The sequence below is a fragment of the Geospiza fortis genome, unplaced genomic scaffold (assembly GCF_000277835.1).
Source record: "Geospiza fortis unplaced genomic scaffold, GeoFor_1.0 scaffold55, whole genome shotgun sequence".
Classification (NCBI taxonomy): Eukaryota; Metazoa; Chordata; class Aves; order Passeriformes; family Thraupidae; genus Geospiza; species Geospiza fortis.
Genome location: NW_005054308.1, coordinates 5497255 through 5507735, shown reverse-complemented (window position 1 = coordinate 5507735; position 10481 = coordinate 5497255). Strand labels below are relative to the sequence as shown.

At 44.1% G+C, this 10481-nt stretch overlaps 2 protein-coding genes across 9 annotated transcripts in view; one reads left to right on the top strand and one right to left on the bottom strand.

Annotated features, from left to right (window-relative positions):
- The window catches only part of HNRNPH1 (heterogeneous nuclear ribonucleoprotein H1), a 9370-nt gene extending 891 nt beyond the window's left edge, over positions 1–8479 (top strand). Inside the window, exons 2-13 of one of the 6 annotated variants that reach the window (XM_031055295.1) lie at positions 130–267; positions 1136–1291; positions 1492–1635; positions 3130–3268; positions 4270–4448; positions 4685–4756; positions 4856–4968; positions 5136–5271; positions 5441–5524; positions 5635–5685; positions 6708–6800; positions 7256–8479. In XM_031055295.1, the coding sequence (XP_030911155.1) occupies positions 174–267; positions 1136–1291; positions 1492–1635; positions 3130–3268; positions 4270–4448; positions 4685–4756; positions 4856–4968; positions 5136–5271; positions 5441–5524; positions 5635–5685; positions 6708–6800; positions 7256–7335 (1341 nt within the window). In that variant the 5' untranslated portion in view covers positions 130–173 and the 3' untranslated portion in view covers positions 7336–8479. Of the gene's footprint in view, positions 1–129; positions 268–1135; positions 1292–1491; positions 1636–3129; positions 3269–4269; positions 4449–4684; positions 4757–4828; positions 4969–5135; positions 5272–5440; positions 5525–5634; positions 5686–6707; positions 6801–7255 lie in introns of all 6 variants that reach the window. The other 5 variants (XM_031055294.1, XM_031055293.1, XM_014312197.2 and 2 more) reach the window with 5 other exon arrangements.
- An 873-nt stretch (positions 8480–9352) lies between these two features.
- Positions 9353–10481, bottom strand: part of RUFY1 (RUN and FYVE domain containing 1) — a 14867-nt gene continuing 13738 nt past the window's right edge. For all 3 annotated transcript variants that reach the window (XM_031055274.1, XM_031055276.1, XM_031055275.1), the window contains exons 18-19: positions 10221–10224; positions 9353–10093 (exon numbers count right to left, since the gene is read on the bottom strand). In XM_031055274.1, coding sequence (XP_030911134.1) covers positions 10090–10093; positions 10221–10224 — 8 coding nt within the window. In that variant the 3' untranslated portion in view covers positions 9353–10089. The remainder of the gene's footprint in view (positions 10094–10220; positions 10225–10481) is intronic.

Genomic DNA, 10481 nt, shown 5'->3' with positions numbered 1-10481 from the left:
AGCGGCCGAGGAAGAGGAGGATCAGGGAGGGCCGGGACACAGGCCAGGGGGGCCGCCGGGCGCTCTGAGGGGGTGCGGGTGGCGGCCGTGCTGAGCAGCATCTCAAAGGACCCATTCTGGTCTTTCCAGCAACCACAGAAGCAGAGACAGAGCAGAGCCTCACCCCCAATGTGATGCTTAACACAGAGAGCAGCGAGGGATACGTCGTGAAAGTCCGGGGGCTGCCTTGGTCTTGCTCCACCGAGGAGGTGCAGAGATTCTTCTCCGGTAAGTGGGGCTGTGGGGGAATAAGTGGTGTGGGAGAGGGATCGGGCTCTGTTGTCAATTCTGGGTCACTCCCAGGGACACTGTGGCAGTGGGAGTGCTGTAGTGAGCAGTTACAGGAGGTATTCAGTAGCCGGTGCAGTTTGTAGTGCAACAAGTGGTTCAGCCAGAACCTGGAGTGCAAAGCCATGTTCATGCTAGCTGGAACTCAATACAAAGGGGTTTAGTCTGAGTTGCTGGGATAGCCACAACTGCCTTTGCTGCTTGAGTAACTAGGAGAGAGAAGGTTCAGTTTTAAAGAAAGTTCAACCTGAAGCAAGAATTTTAAAGCTAAATCAGTTTAGTTCTTGTATTGTCCCAATAGACTCATGTCTATTGGGACAATATGAGTGTTCAGTGTGTGTGTGTATCCTTCCCCAGATTAATAGCATTCTGCAGTGATAAATAGTGGTGATAAATACATGCTTTCTGCAGTGACTGGACCTTTTAAAACTGCTTCAGGAATTTGATGTATTTGACTTTGTTCTGATTTAGTTTATTACACTTAGACTGTTACTATTCCTTATTTCATGCTAATAAGAGAGTTAAGATCAAAAGCAGATAGTGTGTTCAACTTGAGGCAGAAAAGCTTTGGCAATTGCTAATTTGCAATTATCTTTTATCTGGAGGTTTGACTAGAATGGGAACTTTAGTTAGTGTCTTAGTTAATTGGTCATTTTAAAGTTGCATTGCAACAGAAATGCTGCTGGTTCTGTTGTTATGATATAATTGATACTCAATGTGTTTTTGGTTTTAGGCTCTCTGAAACTTTCAAAGTAACACTGTTCCTGTAATAATTAATGTAATTCTGGCCTTTCTGTTTAATTTTCAGATTGCAAAATTCTGAATGGGGCTTTGGGTATCCGTTTCATCTACACCAGGGAGGGCAGACCAAGTGGAGAAGCATTTGCTGAACTTGAGTCAGAGGAGGATGTGAAATTGGCCCTGAAAAAAGACAGAGAAACAATGGGACACAGATACGTTGAAGGTTTGACTCAGTTGGTCTAGTAACTGACTACACTGTGTTTGTGCTTGATGGGTTTTTGGTTAATTGCATTTTTTGTCTCTTTAAAATGCATGTGAAAGGACAAATGGACTTGCATATCATAAGTTGACTAGTTTCAAGGCAAATGACTTTAATAACTCTTCCTTACTCCAGAATGCATTAATTCTAAGTGCCTTTTACAGTTTTCAAGTCAAACAACGTTGAAATGGATTGGGTTCTGAAGCATACTGGTCCCAACAGCCCTGATACAGCTAATGATGGTTTTGTACGTCTTAGAGGACTCCCATTTGGCTGTAGTAAAGAAGAAATTGTACAGTTTTTTTCAGGTATGTGGGATAAAAGTAGTAGCTATAGCGCTATTGGTTTATGCTAAAAGTACCCCAACAAACCAAACAGGCATGGATTGCCCAGTAGTACATCCAACAGTATTATCATGGGTCTTAAAAGTAAATAAAGCAATTCTTCACTAGTTTTCTGGGCATGAAGAATCCTTTGGATCACTTCCTAAAATATTTGATAAATTGAATAATTTAGGGAATGCCAAAAAGGTGCTTGAATTTATACTTGGTGGGACATGCTGTTCCAAGAAATGATTATAGAAAAGTGTCTTGATTTCCAAATAAAGCTGAACAGTTCATGTGGGAGGCTACTTCCACCCCTGGCCTTGGATGATTGGCCCTGGTCAGTGAAGGATGTAGATCACACTCACCGCTGGGCTCTGTGTGAGGAGCAGGTTCTCAGTAAGGGCCCACGATCTCTTCCCAACATAGAGTTAGTATTGAATGAAATGCAGAGAAAACCCGCTGAGCTCTACCCAAATACAGATCTACTGATTTGCCCCTTTCTCTTCCTATGGGATAAAAAACTCACCAGGCCCTTGATGTTGCCTAGCTCGAAGTTTTTATGGATGAAGAGATAATGCCTTGTTTTGACTAATTTTTACTTTTTTTGCAGCTGTTTTATGTTTACAAACTGGAATTAGACTATTAAAATGTCTAAGAATGGAATCTGTTGATTGTTTAGAATTTCATTTGTTATTTTCAAAATACTAGATTTCTAAATGTTTTGCTATTACAAGATATGATGAAGCTTGTTGTTTTGCTTTAAAATACAGTAGAAACATTTCCAGTTTTACAATTTCAGAACTTGTTTTTTTTGTTTTTGTTTTCTGAATTGGTGATATGAAAAAGAGAATTTCTAAGCATGTGCATTTTAAACTGTTCTTTTCTTACGTGGTGAAGTAATTCAAGCTTTATAAGTTGTTTATGTGCTTAATATACAAAATGTGTCTCTTCTGTCCAGGAACTAATACTTAAAAATTACTTCATGATTTTTTTCTTAATTAAGCGCTCCTAAAGATAAAAAAAATGCTGAAACTTGATATTTGCATAAGACTAAATATTTTACATAACTTCTAGTAAAATTACTTGTTCTGTATAAAGCTGTTTAACTTACTGTGTTTGAAATTAAGTTCTCTTAAAAAGTTCATCTTAAATACTTTCGCAGAATTACCGAGGTTTGTAATGATGTGTGAAGTTCTTAACTCACCCTGCATTAGATGCCTTCTCTGAGGGGCTGTCCCTGACCCTCAGAGCATTTCTGAGCTCTGCAGGGTGGGTTAAGAACCTGAACTGAATGGTATGTGATCGTGGATCTCTTTGTTGAAGTGCCTTTTTTATTCTGGTGTTCTAGAATCAACATACCATTCTCTTAAAAGTGTTTAAATTCTGGTGTTTTTAAAGCTATAAGAAAAAACTCATGACTGGGCTTGTGATGTTAATATTGCCCCCCTACTGGGGTTATTTGTCCTTGGGTTGAAGGGTTGGAAATCGTGCCAAATGGGATAACATTGCCGGTGGACTTCCAGGGGAGGAGTACGGGGGAGGCCTTCGTGCAGTTTGCTTCACAGGAAATAGCTGAAAAGGCTCTAAAGAAACACAAGGAAAGAATAGGGCACAGGTGGGGATGGATGGTTGGTTGGCTCTGTCACTTTTCTTATGGTAAACAATTAAATCCATATTCTCTCTTCTGAAAGTGTTAACACCCAAATCAAAATAGTAATTGTGGTCTCTAACTTGGTGATGAGTAAAGGTATTGATTGCTACAGTGTGTGTGGCACAGACTGTTTAGATCTACCCAAAAATACAAGATAAAATTGGGCTAAACTAAAATGTGCTTTGGAAAATTGAGTAATAACAGGCATTCAAAACTATAGCTTGGAAATGACAAAGTTGAGAGACTATGGCTTTAACTTCTCAAATAGCACCAATTCTGCCTTTAGCTCTAAAGACATGCACAGTATTCTTACTACCATAAGAAAATGTGATACTTTCTAAACTTGTTTTATAAGTTGAAATGTAACAAATTTACTTACTTGTATTAATCTTCAATGTAATAAGCATAGCTTTCAAGAAATTGTCACAAAGGGTTTTTATTCAATTTTACTTGTGACTATTTATCATTGAAGCATGCACCTTTTGCCTACGCTGAATCACTGAAGCATAGGCTGGGTTCAGTAGTACATGCAGAACTTTCTGTGGCATCCTGATGGGTTAAACTCTCGGTGGAGATCGGGTTTTTAACCCTCTGTTTCTGTTGCCTTGAGCAGCAGTGTTGAGTTGAGTGGACACTGGTCCCTCCTACATTGTTTGTCTAACATTTTAAATTGGTGGGAGGTGGGTGAGGAAACAATATTGCTCCCCCACCCTTAAGGCTGGGATACTGCAAAGTATGAGGAGCGCATAAACCCTTCAGTAATTTTAATTTCTTGAAAATACACTGATTTAAATGTAATGTAGTGCTAATAATAGAAAGTCATTGCCTACATAACGTAAAGAAACCTGGCTTAATATTAACTGCCAGTGTCAAGGCTATGACTAAATGGCTTGTTGTAATGTGAAGTTGTGAGGTGTTTGTGGAAGGAATCAAAGACTGACTTCTCCCTGTGCAAACACTCGTAGGTACATTGAGATCTTCAAGAGTAGCCGAGCAGAGGTGCGCACTCACTACGACCCTCCCCGCAAGCTGCTGGCCATGCAGAGACCTGGTCCGTACGACAGGCCCGGCCTGACGCGCGGATACAACAGTCTGGGTAGAGGAAGTAGCTTGGAGAGAATGAGGCGTGGAGCCTACGGAGGAGGTAAGTGCCTGGGGGCCCAGGGAGAGCTGCTCCTTTGAAAAGCAGCAACTCTTGGACCTGGTAGTATCTCCCTAGCTGTGTATGTGTCCTTGGCCTTAATTCTTGTAGAAGAAATGAAATGTTGTAGTAGTTGTTGTTTGCAGTGTGTACTGTGTATTTGGATCTTTCTGTAGTCGAAATGAAAGTTTATTTGAAACTTTGTGTAGTTGAAATGAACATGTCCAATCTGTTTCTAGGTTATGGAGGTTATGATGACTACAATGGGTATAATGATGGCTATGGGTTTGGTTCTGATAGATTTGGAAGAGGTAAGGATCTCTAATAGGAACAGTAACTGAACTTACGACATGTCCCAAAAGAAACTAAAATACATCTGAAAGACCTAGAATGGACTCTTTTCTCCGCAGGGATGTCGGACCACAGGTACGGCGACGGATCGTCCACCTTCCAGAGCACGACCGGCCACTGCGTCCACATGCGAGGTCTACCCTACAGAGCCACGGAGAATGACATCTACAACGTGAGTGCCACACGCTGCTCCCCAGTGCATGGCTTTGGGTCCCGGGGTCCTTGTGGGGACATACCAGCTGCCCTGCAGCTGCAGTGTTCCTCTGGAGAAAATGGCTTGTTGTAAACCCAAACTGTTGCATTGGTGCGTTTTAATCTGTGTGACTGTTCCATGTGTAGTTCTTCTCACCTCTGAACCCTGTAAGAGTACACATTGAAATCGGACCAGATGGCAGAGTAACCGGAGAGGCGGATGTTGAATTTGCTACTCACGAGGACGCAGTGGCTGCTATGTCCAAAGACAAAGCAAATATGCGTAAGTCCGACTGCTCAGAACAGGTGGCTTTAGGGAGCTGCCAGCACTGAGGTGTAGTGCATCTGCTGCAACTGGAATGCCAAAGATTTCACTGCAGCTTCACTTGCAGTGAGAGAAGCTGCATGGGTTTGGTGTGAAATGCTCTCACGGGAAAACTTTCTTCTTGCAGAACACAGATATGTAGAGCTGTTCCTGAATTCTACAGCAGGAGGAACTGGTGGTGCCTATGGCAGCCAGATGATGGGAGCAATGGGTATGTAACTGTCTCACTGCACTTGGAAGCTGGCTCGTTTTGTACAGCTCCTGCTTTATTGTGTGCCTGGCATCAAAACTGAAGTTCAACATTCTGTCTTAATCACACAGTCAAGGAGTCGGAAGGGGTAGTTCAAGATTGGAACACTAGCACATTGCCAGGTATATAATCCTTTTGGAAATACATTTGAGCTTTAATAGGTCAAATAAACTTGTGGTGCTGAGTGTGGTGTGCCTGGTGGGATGAATGGCTTCTTTGGGAGTGTGGTAGTGTAAAATCGGGGAGATGCCTGTCCTTTTTATTCTCCTTCCCCTTCCCTGTTGGGGGATACCAGAACATGGTTTGGTGATGGAGGATGTATCTGTGGCATGGGACCTGCCATTCAAGCTGAGTCTTGGTGGTGAGAGAGAGATATTTGGAATTGGGAGAAATTGTTTGAATTGCTCTGCCAAACCCCAAAATTGTTTAAAAATCTAAAATGTGTATTTACAGCACAAGTCTTAAATGCCTGTTGCTGTTATGCCTCTAAGACAGATACCCTCCTGACACCCAGCTGGGCTGGTTACGGAGATGAAGGTGGGGTTGGTTTCTGGGGGCCGCCTTTCTCTTGTGGGTGGGGGGGGTGTGGATGCACTGCTGCTTTTATAGTATTTGTTTACAAAATGTTTATAGTTCTAATGCCGATACTTAAACTACAGAAGGGAGTGTTAGGCCAGTGATGAGGTGAAGAGTAGTTGTTTGTTTAAACAAAGGTATCTGTGTGTGAGCCACAGCACTGCTGTGATGTGATGCACAATCAGTCTGGGGCAGGAATAAGTCTGTCAGGACCGTGTACACATGAGTGACTCCAGTTAATGAGCTTCTGTGCTTCTGGAAGGGCAGCACTCAGTGTGAGGTCCCTCAAAACAAGCTTAATTTTTTTGGGGTGTGTTACAGTGCAGATTGATCCTGTTTAGTATAGTCCACAGAAATTGTAAAAGTAACTTCTAAAGTTCTTGTTGCTGCTTGATTGCAGGGATGTCTTTAGAAACCCCATCACTTTCCTTGAGCATGTTAAACTTCCCTTGGTGTGAGCAAGGTAGTGCCAGAGTGCAGGGGCTGTTGGTTGGGTGAGGGCTGGGTTTGTTGATGATGAGCAGATCTTGACCGGCAAGTTCTTAATGTTTTTACCCTTAACTTAAAGGGAGCCAATCCAGTTATGGTGCTCCAGGCAACCAGCAGCTGAGTGGGGGCTATGGAGGAGGATATGGAGGTCAAAGCAGCATGAGTGGCTATGGTAAGAGCATTTCTTTGCTGGTTTCCATTGGGCCAGGTGCAGCTGGCTTAACATGCCCTTCACTGGTGTTAAAGGGTTGTGTTTATAACCTGGGCAGCACAGGCTCTGAAAGTTAAAGGTGTGGCTACTGTGAATTTTGGTGAATGGGGGGGGGATCAATTCAAAGCTGCAATGGGGAGCTGAGGGGGGAAAATGTGGAAAACTATTCTGAAAGGGGCAGGAAATGCCAGTCTCAGACTTGCATTGCTCTGATCACTTAACCCAAAAGCTGGAGGCCAGCTTTGTTTAAACACAGTACAAATGGGGGGAGGGGGTCATGGGAGGCTGGGTCCTCCCTATTCCCACAGAGCAGTGGTAAAGCTCTGGCTTGGGAAGGGGATGATGCAGAGCTCGTGCTGTCGTTGAACATCCGGTAACTGGCTTTGGGTACGGAGCTGTAAACTGACACTTTGCAGCGTTGGGCACGGTAGACGGTATTTACGAGGTGGCCCAGCAAGGACAGGCGTTGGGGCAAGGATGCTTCGAGTCGGCCTGAGGCAGCTGTGAACCTGCTGTCGGTTTCCCCCTCAGACCCCGGGAGCCAGGGCGCCATGAACAGCAGCTACTACAGCAGTGGGAACCGCGCATCCATGGGAGTGAACGGCATGGGCGGCATGTCCAACATGTCCAACATGAGTGGTGGCTGGGGAATGTAACCAATCGCTGACTTTTGGTCACATCTTTTTTAAAAAACAAAAAAACAAAAAACTAAGTTTAACAGTTTTGCAATACGAGCTTGTGATTTATGCTTTACTGTAAGTGAATTCAGGATTGTTTTAAAACCTTTCAGGTTCAGTATTTTTGAACATACAGAAATGAACATTCATCTACGATGTAATAACCAAGTAAAGACTATAACTGTTAAACAATTTGGAGCGTTTCTCAAGTTAGTTTTGTTGTAGGAGTGTATTTAAGCAGTAAGCATATTTAGGTTAAAGCTGTTTGAATTATGTTAAATGTTGCTCTTATACCATATTACATCCAACACTGTTTTGAATACATGTTGAAAGAGACATGCTTTTTTGTAAAGAACCAATATAGGAGCTGTGTCTGAAAATCAAAGTGAACATTTGGCATGTTAGTTCTAGTTTATTTCTTTTAATATCCTGTAAGGCATGTTAAAGCTTTTTTTTTTTAAGTTAATGGGGGAAACATGTTGAGACGCAATACGGCTACTTTAGGATTTTGGTCTTGGTGTTCGTATAAAATTCTGAGGCCTTGATTTAATCTTTCATTGTATTGTGATTTCCTTTTTAGGTGTATTGCGCTAAGTGAAACTTGTTAAATAAATCTTCCTTTTAAAAACTGGAACTCACTCCTTCTTGACCTCCAGCTTCTTGTAACCACACTTGCACCCATGTCCTCTGACTGTTGTGCCCTTGCCCTGCAGCTGCCACACAGTGACTCAATGACCCATAGAGTGTAACAGTGACAACTGGGGGGGAGCAGAGCGAACCCCCCCCTGCTGCTGGGGGTGCCCAGTGGGTGTTGGTTCAAAGCGCTGCATGGCTGTGCCCTGACCAGGGGGCCTGGGCCCTAAAACTGTTGGGGGGATGAGAGTTGATTCTGTACTTTCCTGTAGGCATCCGTGGACTGGGCAGCTTACTGCAACCATGTTTCAATAAATGTAATTTGTCAAACATCCCGCTTAAAGATGTGATTTTGTAAGCAACATTGTTACAGCTTTTTGAGCACTGCAACTTCCCCTGAAATAATACAGAATCTGCTTCCATGCAGTCAATGGCCATAGTATTTTGGTTGCCCGTGGTAAGGAACTGTTTGTCCTGAAGGGGTAAGAACCTGAGGTCCTTTCTACAGTGATGGAAGTGTCCTCCTGTTCTATAGCAGAGGAGCAGTAAGGGTGGAATTCTGAGCGCTGGGTATTTTGGCCATGGCTGTGCGCCATGAAAACAACCTGCTTCCTGAGGGGATTGCTGACTGAGCCCAGCTCAGGGGACACGTGGCCCTGCTGTGCCTCTGTCAGAGCTGGGGCAGAGTGGGGATCACCCCTGGGTTTGCACGGTTCCACATGGAGCCTCTGGAAGAAGCTCACTTTTGGTTAGAGAGCTGCTCTGGAACCTGGGGCACAGACGAGTGGTGTTGGGTGCTGCTTGGGGACAGGGCTGCCTTCACCGTGCTGCTGGTGTGGTGACAGCCCTGGGCACTGGTACAGGAACCCAAACTGCTTTGGGATCCCTGGTACAGCCAAGCCCAGGCCTGGCAGAGGAGGGACCAGGGTCCCCTGGGGCTGGAGCAGCAGCTGCTCCTCTCTGTCCCAGGGCCGGACACAGCCACTGGAGCCACTGCCCTTTGTTTTCTGGGAAAGGGTGAAAGCAGTTCTAGCTGCAGAGCAGTGGCTTCATCCAGCACCTTCCAGGGAATACCACAGTGTTGGTCAGGTATCCCAGACACAACCTGCTACTTTGAGCTTAAACTCTGGATATGCATGGCTGAAAACATTATTTCCTAGGATCTGTGGCTTGACAGAAGTTAAAAATTAGAGCTTCACTTGCTTTCAGTTTTTGCAAAAGACTTTATTGTGTAACTACTGCACTGTGGTCACAGCGACTTCCAGAACAAGTATAATGTGCAGTTTTTGACTCCGCAGTGAACTGAAGGCACATTCATTGACACTCCTTATAAAGCTTTCTATACACAATTCATAAATTGACCTTTTCCTCTCTCACTGACTTAGAGCAAATACAAAACTGTACACGAGCCAGGGGAACACACAGAGCACCTACAGTGAAGGTAAAGAAATTAAGTTCATGTATACAGAGACAATGATCTCTGCAGGGATCAAATTAATGTAGAAATGCCATATACAAATTTTAATACAAATATCTATAAAAATCAGAAAAATGAATCTTTTAGTTTCAAATAGAACTTTTGGGGAAATTACAGTTGATATAAGCTCCTTAATTATTTCAGTTGGAGAACCATTAGCTTGCACAATCCCTAACAAGTTAATTTACACTGCCCTTACAGTGGAAATTATCAGACCAGCCAGTCCAGTCTGCTGCACAGAAGACACCTGCAATTCAGAATTAAAAAAATAATGGCTACTTTCCAATGTTAAAGTGGCTCTGTCAAGGGTGGGAGAGCCTTAGGAGGAGTTAGAGGAGCACTGCTGGAGCAGCAATGTGTGACAATTATCACAGACACGGACAGGTTTGGGGTAGGATGGCAGCGCGAGTTCGTTACTGGAACAACTGTTGCAGAAGATGTCCCCGCAGTTTCTGCAGTGGTGCTACAAAAAAGAGTCAGAATGAGCACAGCTGCCTAAAAACAGCATCGGGAAGAGAGAAGTCAGGCCTTGGGAACTGTGTCCGACTCCACTGAGTCCCTCCACTTCCCACAAGCCCAGCCCTCTCAGCAGCACTTCCGGTGCCGCCCGCGGCTGCCGGGTCCCCGCGCTGTCCCACACCGCGGGCCGGGCACTGAGCAGCGCCTGCTCAGCCGGGAAGGGAGCCTGGACACAGCCACAGCAGATCTCCACCGAGAGCACCGGAGCAGGGGGCAGTATTACTTTTTGGGTGGTAAATGCCAAATTATTCCCTATATGTTTATCATGCCAACAAGATTTGGAATTGAGCAGGTTCAGTCTTTCCTAGCAAGGTATGCAACAGCACCACTTTTGTT